Raw genomic sequence first — 7,877 nt, 5'->3', positions numbered from 1 at the left:
TTGAACATCCATTTATGGCTCAGAGAGCTGAAAAAGTCAAGTCAGAGTAGGAAAGTGACAAAAGTATTTTGAAAAGCTAAAGCATAGGAATCAGCAGAGGTAGTCAAGAAATAGTCCTTTAGCAATATTGAGCAGAAAAAAATGAGACAAGTACTTCAGATGGTGATTATTTAACAACAGGCCTTCTTAATATGCAGAATAACCAAGAATGATGTCGTTTGCAGTAAAGCCCCGCCCACCCATCTGATTTTCACTTCTCTTTCTCTCTCCAGATGATAAATCTTGACCTCTTTTTCCAGCATCATTTGTAAAGCAGTTGACTGGGGTAAAATAGGCATTCCCTACTGGTTTAACAATGGTTTTAGTCTATGTTCCCAATACTCTTAATGTTACTTCTAATATTTCCTTCATTCATCCATTTTAGTGCATAATTGTGTAGCACTGAACCCTGTTCTCATTAGGGTATTGCACAGGTCGGGCATCTACTTTTTCTTTTTGTTCCACACTAACAGCCTTTCACAAAAAATAAACTTACTTGAGGAGATCATTGTATTGATTACGGAGCATATTCCAAGTTAAGACCAGTGAGCATTTTTTCTGTGGATTTCACTTCATAGATTTCAGTTTTTTGTTTTCAGTCCTAACTTGTGCAGGCATGTGTCTCTAAACAACGGGAGGTACTCACTTGCACACGCAGCAGAACAGTTTTTTTTTTTTTTTTACTTTGGAAAACACCGCCTCCCTTCTGAGAGCAAGGTGGCTGACAGATATTCTCAAGGAGTTCCATTACAACCATTTACTAAAACCTTGATCAATGTATTATGTTTTTTTTTTTAATTCTGATCTACAGAATCTGCTCTACTCTTTCAAAGTGCTAAAAAATTGAGGCTAAAATTTTAACTAAAAACTCCTAAAATTTTTCATTGGAAAAGTATTCAGCCCCTTAGCAATAATTCCCCTAAAAAAGCTCTGGCTCAGCCAGTGGCTGTCAGAATTCACATTTTTGTTGGATGGTATTCACCTGTGTGTAACTCGGTCAACACTTTGAATTGAGCACACTTGTCTTTGTAAGGTTAAATATACCTGTCTGTGTGAGGTTCCACCATTAGGCCTTCCATACAAGGAACTATGTAGTCAAAGATGGTTTCCCAACAACTCAAGGAAAGAGTTGTGGACAGACACAAGTCAGGTGTGGGATACAGAAAGATTTCCAAAGCTTTGAGTATCCTACAAAGCACTGTGAAATCGATTATCAAGGGGTGAAAGGAACACAAAACTACCCAGAATCTTCATCATTCGGGTTGTCCCTTAAAACTGAGCAGCCAGGGAAGAAGGGCATTGGTCAGAGCAGCAACCAAGAGGCCGCGGATAACACTGCAAGGCCTAAAATGTTTACTGACTAAGGTGGAAGAAAGCGTGAATAGGAAAACACTTGCTCACATACTCCACAAATTTGTGTTGTATGGTAGGGTGGCAAAGAAGAAGCCATACTTTTAAAAATGTCATTAAGTCTTATTTGGAGTTTGCAAAAAGGCACATGGAAGCCTCTCAGACAATGTGGAAGAAAATATTTGTGATCTGATTAAAAAAGTCAGTTCTGTGGCCTTAATCCTAAAAGCTATGTCTGGAGAGTGAAGGGCACTGCTTATTACTCTGACCGCACTGTCCCAACGGTAAAGCATGCCGGTGTTAGCATTACGTTGGCCTACAAGCCTACAGGCCAATAAGAGTGCTGCGCTCTGCTACCTTGGAAGTCACTCTGGCTGAAAGCATCTGCTAAATGATATAATGTAATGTAATGTTGTGGGGTTGCTTTTCATTGGCAGGGCCCGGTAGGCTTACTAGAATCAAAGGAAGAATTGATGGAGAAAAATACAGAGAGGTCCTTAAGCAAAACCTAGAACAGTCTGCAAAAGACCTGAAACTGGAATGGAGATTCATCTTTCAACAGAACAATGACCCCCAAACACAGAGCCAAGCAACCCTAGAATGGCTTTAAAACAAAAAAGTGAATGTCCCAGATTGATTGTGTCAAAGTCCAGAGTGGTTTTGCATGGAATGGTGGGTAAATATGAAAGCCGCAAATATTGAAAATAATTAAGGAGGGTGACTACTTAGCCAAGCTTGATTCTTCTGTGTTCTGTTTTTTCATTCAATTTTCTTTTCCAATAAAAACAATTTTTCTCCCTTAAAATGTTGAATATGTCTTATTATTGTATGAAAAAATGGTCACATAAATTAATACTTTGTTCTAATGTCATCAATTATGGATTTTTTATTTTAAGTTGTAAGTTTTACTTGGCTAGAAACACATTTTCAGGTGAGAGATAGACCCATGTGCTTGGTACACTGCAATCATAATAAGTGCGCTAGAATGTCTAGGCACTCAAATACGTGCACGGTCGAGGGTGACATGGATTTATTGTTCATCTCTTGGGTTCTGCCAAGCCACTCACTCTGTTTGTAATAAAGAATTAACAATATGCCCCAAATCTGTCAATACAGTCATGTAGTCTCGCAAAAAAAAAAAAAAAAAAGAGGAAAACAAATAATGTTATTATAACCATTAACAACAACAACAACAATCAGACTAAAAAGAACAATAACAAAGGGTATGGAAGTCTAAAAACAGAAATTTTGTTTATTTACTGTATTCCAACTGTGGAAAAATGCTTTTAGGAAACAACCGCTTTTTAACAGCTTGCTTTATCTTTGTTATCTTTATTCCATACATAATTGGATTAAACAGTGGAGGACATAACAAAAAGTACACTGACAATGTTATACGAATGACTGAGGGGACATAAGTCATATCAAATCGGTTTTGGACAATTTCAAAGAAACTGCAAACTGAGAAGTTCATGAGTGATATTAAGTGGGGAGTACAGGTGTTTAAAGCTTTCTTTTGAGCTTCTTTGGAAGAATTATAACAGATCCTGACAATTTTTGCATAAGAATATAAAATAAAAATCAATGGGACAGCGATGATCACTACTGTGCTGCAAAGTCCAAAAATATTGTTCAGAGTAGTGTCTGTACAGGCAAGTCTGATCAAAGAAAAGTTGTCACAACCCACTTTGTGTATAATATTTCCACACAGCGGTAGCTGCAAAGTTAACACCAGAGTAACTGAAAGTTTGGCAAATGAATAAACCCAAATGAACACAATTATTGAGTGCATTTTACAAGAAGTCATTATATCACTGTAATGTAGTGGATAACAGATGGACAAATACCTGTCATAAGCCATAGCAGCTAAATTACACATCTCTACAGATGCATATGTGTACACACAAAACATCTGCAAAAAACAGCAAGCACTGGAGACTTCATGAGTATCTGACAAAAGATTAAGTAACAGTGCGGGAAGTAATGCAGTGCTTCCATACAATTCATTCACAAATAAATTACACAGAAACACATACATTGGTTCATGCAGACTCCGGTCCACAGAGATTACTACAATAAGCAATACATTTGCCAGAATAATTGTGACATTCAAAAAAAGCAAAATGCTGAAATAGAAATATTTCCAGTTTCCTACATCCTCATATGCAGCCAAAATGAAGAAAGTGATCTCAGACGAGTTATCCATGGTCTTCAGATTTGAATTAGGTGTCTGCACTGTGGGATTGAAGCAAGTTGTTGATTCATTTTTAGAAACTGTAATAACATAATTTAATAGAGTAAAATAGAAACTAAAATTTTAACAATCATATTTTGGAATTAATTACTTTCCCTCAGCCCTTTATGTTTACCAATTAATTACTGCAGGACTACTATTAAAACTATTAAAACACTGCATTAAGTATTAAAACACTACTACTTTATGACTATAAGTATGACTACTACTGCTACTACTACTACTAATAATAATAATACATATCATATATATTAGGGACCAAAGGTTAGTTTTACCACGTGAGTCAAGCCCAACGAAGAACATTATCGTGTAGTTTCTTCTTTCCAAAGGAAAAACAGTTCTTGTATTCCTGTAATTTAGTACATATTTTCCATTACAAGTATGTGAACTATACAAATATGGTGCAGGCTTTTCAGTTCTGCATCTGGCTTGTCAGGAATATCACTTGTCACTTCAGTTTTTTAGTTGTTTTTTTTTTCAGTTTTAAAGTACCTATGGACTGAACACATGCATGACAGAATGTAACTACACTTATGTTCCAAATGATCTTGATTACATGAATTAACGAGTTGAAAAATATCAGCGATAGAACAGTGATTGTTGCTCAGGTTAGAAAAAATATTGATAATAACTGAATAAGGCAAGTTCTTCATTCTTAAACAATGGCAATTTTATAAACTTGCTCCCTACACGTTCATTTACTTGAACATCCATTTATGGCTCAGAGAGCTGAAAAAGTCAAGTCAGAGTAGGAAAGTGACAAAAGTATTTTGAAAAGCTAAAGCATAGGAATCAGCAGAGGTAGTCAAGAAATAGTCCTTTAGCAATATTGAGCAGAAAAAAATGAGACAAGTACTTCAGATGGTGATTATTTAACAACAGGCCTTCTTAATATGCAGAATAACCAAGAATGATGTCGTTTGCAGTAAAGCCCCGCCCACCCATCTGATTTTCACTTCTCTTTCTCTCTCCAGATGATAAATCTTGACCTCTTTTTCCAGCATCCCAGTCGACTGCTTTACTTTTTCCAGTAAAGCAGTCGACTGGGGTAAAATAGGCATTCCCTACTGGTTTAACAATGGTTTTAGTCTATGTTCCCAATACTCTTAATGTTACTTCTAATATTTCCTTCATTCATCCATTTTAGTGCATAATTGTGTAGCACTGAACCCTGTTCTCATTAGGGTATTGCACAGGTCAGGCATCTACTTTTTCTTTTTGTTCCACACTAACAGCCTTTCACAAAAAGTAAACTTACTTGAGGAGATCATTGTATTGATTAAGGAGCATATTCCAAGTTAAGACCAGTGAGCATTTTTTCTGTGGATTTCACTTCATAGATTTCAGTTTTTTGTTTTCAATCCTAACTTGTGCAGGCATGTGTCTCTAAACAACGAGAGGTACTCACTTGCACACACAGCAGAACAGTTTTTTTTTTTTTTTTTACTTTGGAAAACACCGCCTCCCTTCTGAGAGCAAGGTGGCTGACAGATATTCTCAAGAAGTTCCATTACAACCATTTATTATTACTGCAGAACCCTGCCACAAAACACTTACAGCTTCAATTTTGAAAGCTGAGCACATATTTTCAAGCACTTAATGCAGGTCAACAACCAAGATGAGCCTTTTAAATCTCTCTCTACAAAATGGTAAAAGTTAAATCTGTTAACTAGTTTAATAAAAATTAAGTATTATTATTAACAACAACAATAATAATGAACACAGTGAAAATAACAGAAATTTTTTAGTTTATAATAATATAACAACCATATGAACTATGACATTTGAATGAATTGGTGAAGTCTTTATAAGAACCAAGCAATTTAAAATTGAATGACAAGGAATATTATGAAGGTACTTGTGTACCTTCATAACTGGCTGAAGCAGCTGAACACTGAAAGAGAAGGGTCTATTACATTTTGTCATCTATAGTCTAGACTAGTTAAGCTAGTGGTGTGGACCAGCTGGTTGGTGGTTCAGACCACTAGAGAGCAATCTAAGTGGCCTGAGACATTTCTGACTGTTCTGGAATAAATGTCAGCTTTCTAAAGGTACTGTGCCCTGCCCAACAGGCATACGAACATGTTTCATTATTTGGATTTTCAGTGTGCACAGGCCTATGAAATGTATTCAACACAGCAATAACATGGCTATGACATCATGCAATATTAAGACCATTAACAATGGTAACAATAATCAAAATTCTACTAAACAGTAATAACCAATGGCCTAGAAGCCTAAAACAGAAATTTTTTTATTTACTGTATTCTAGCTGTGGAACAATGCTTTTAGCAGAGAACCATTTTTGAACAGCTTGCCTTATTTTTGTTATCTTTATTCCATACATTATTGGATTAAACAGTGGAGGACATAGCAAAAAGTATACTGATAATGTTATGCGTATGACTGAGGGAACATAAGTCAAATCAAATCGGTTTTGGACAACTTCAAAGAAACTGCCGATTGAAAAGTTCATAAGTGATATTAAGTGGGGAGTACAGGTGTTTAAAGCTTTCCTCTGAGCTTCTTTGGAAGAATTATAACAGATTCTGATAATTTTTGCATATGAATATAAAATAGGAGTCAATGGGACAGCGATGGTCACAACTGTGCTGCAAAGCCCATAAATATTGTTCAGAGTAGTGTCTGTACAGGCAAGTCTGATCAAAGAAAAGTTGTCACAACCCACTTTGTGTATGGTATTTCCACACAACGGCAACTGTAAATTTAATGACAGAGTAATTGAAAATTTGACAAACGAATAAACCCAGATGAACACAATTAATGTGTAAACTTTGCAAGCAGTCATTATATTTCTGTAATGTAGTGGATAACAGATGGACAAATACCTGTCATAAGCCATAGCAGCTAAATTACAAAATTCTACAGATGCATATGTGTACAAGCAAAATATCTGCAAAAAACAGCAAGCACTGGAGACTTCATGAGTATCTGACAAAAGATTAAGTAACAGTGCGGGAAGTAATGCAGTGCTTCCATACAATTCATTCACAAATAAATTACACAGAAACACATACATTGGTTCATGCAGACGCTGGTTTGTAAAGATTACTACAATAAGCAATGAGTTTGTCATATAAATTGAAAATTTCAAAACAAGCAAAATGCTGAAATAAAAATACTTAATGTTACCTACATCCTCATACACAGTCAAAATGAAGAAAGTGATCTTTGATGAGTTATCCATGGTCTTCAGTTTTGAATTAGTAGCCCGAACTGTGGGATTGAAGCATGCATTTAATTCATTTTCAGAAGCTTTAATAGTATAATGTAGTAGAATGAAATTGAAACTCCACACTGTTAGCATTACATTCTGGAATCAGTTTATCTTATTACAACCCTGCAGCCATTTTTTGAACATAAAGAAAGACTACCATTAATTTTTGTTGTTAGAAAGATCAGTTAAATTATGTGTAAAAAATTTATACCGTGACAAATCATTCACTCTTAGACAGAAAATTGTTATAAATTGTCTCATAAACTTTAAAATGCACTTGCTCTCCTTTACTTACAATTGCATCTTGCTTGCTTGTCATGCAGAGAAGATTAGAAAAAAAGCTAATTTCTATTCAAAAGGTAAAGCTTCTGTATCTAAAATCATTCCTGTATTGGCAGAGGTGGATGGAAGATGTTCTTGGAAAATATCAGGAGGCAGAAAGAGGACACATCCTTCAGATTGTGTCAGTTTAACAACAGCCTGTTAATATACAGAACAAGGAGGACTTATCTTAGGATATAGCCCCACCCCATGTTTAGCTCTTGTTGCCTTTAAATTATAACTGACTTCAGCAATATTTTCAGATAATGTTCACCACATGTTTATTGTTATTGGTAATACTTCCCTTACTTTCAGATATAAATATACATCTCTGAAATACTGTGGCTCAGATTCTCAAATGATTATTGCAGGGATGGAATTTCAACATTTGTAGCATATGCCTAACTGGGTTATTAGATGGAAATTTCAGCTTGCTTAGCTGAAATACTACAAGCCTAGAGTTGTCTTCTTGCACCACACAAAAAGCAAACAACCAATGGGAATAAATGACATGACCACTAAATGTGCATAATAATGTCCTTGTACTTGTATGCAGGATTGTATACAGTGGATTGTATACAGGAAGTGGCTGCTCCCCTCCTGTAGATAAAAAATGTTATAGATTGTACCAAAAACCTTCACTACCACATTTCTTCTTTGGAAACTATGGCGCTT

General features: G+C 35.6%; 2 protein-coding genes across 2 annotated transcripts; both read right to left on the bottom strand.

Annotated features, from left to right (window-relative positions):
• Window positions 1–2,641: 2,641 nt before the first annotated feature.
• LOC118774173 (olfactory receptor 142-like) lies at window positions 2,642–3,595 on the bottom strand. Its single transcript, XM_036523327.1, has one exon. The coding sequence runs from the start codon at window positions 3,593–3,595 to the stop codon at window positions 2,642–2,644; it is 954 nt and encodes a 317-aa protein (XP_036379220.1).
• A 2,302-nt stretch (window positions 3,596–5,897) lies between these two features.
• LOC118774172 (olfactory receptor 142-like) lies at window positions 5,898–6,851 on the bottom strand. Its single transcript, XM_036523326.1, has one exon. The coding sequence runs from the start codon at window positions 6,849–6,851 to the stop codon at window positions 5,898–5,900; it is 954 nt and encodes a 317-aa protein (XP_036379219.1).
• Between the last annotated feature and the right edge of the window lie 1,026 nt (window positions 6,852–7,877).

This window comes from Megalops cyprinoides, chromosome 3 (assembly GCF_013368585.1).
Source record: "Megalops cyprinoides isolate fMegCyp1 chromosome 3, fMegCyp1.pri, whole genome shotgun sequence".
Taxonomy (NCBI): domain Eukaryota; kingdom Metazoa; phylum Chordata; class Actinopteri; order Elopiformes; family Megalopidae; genus Megalops; species Megalops cyprinoides.
Note: the sequence above shows the minus strand (reverse complement) of the source record. Positions and strands in the feature narration are given on the sequence as shown.

Excerpts from the sequence above, each read along its gene's own strand:
- LOC118774173 (XM_036523327.1), bottom strand. The coding sequence starts at position 3,595 with ATGGATAACTCGTCTGAGATCACTTTCTTCATTTTGGCTGCATATGAG.
- LOC118774172 (XM_036523326.1), bottom strand. The coding sequence starts at position 6,851 with ATGGATAACTCATCAAAGATCACTTTCTTCATTTTGACTGTGTATGAG.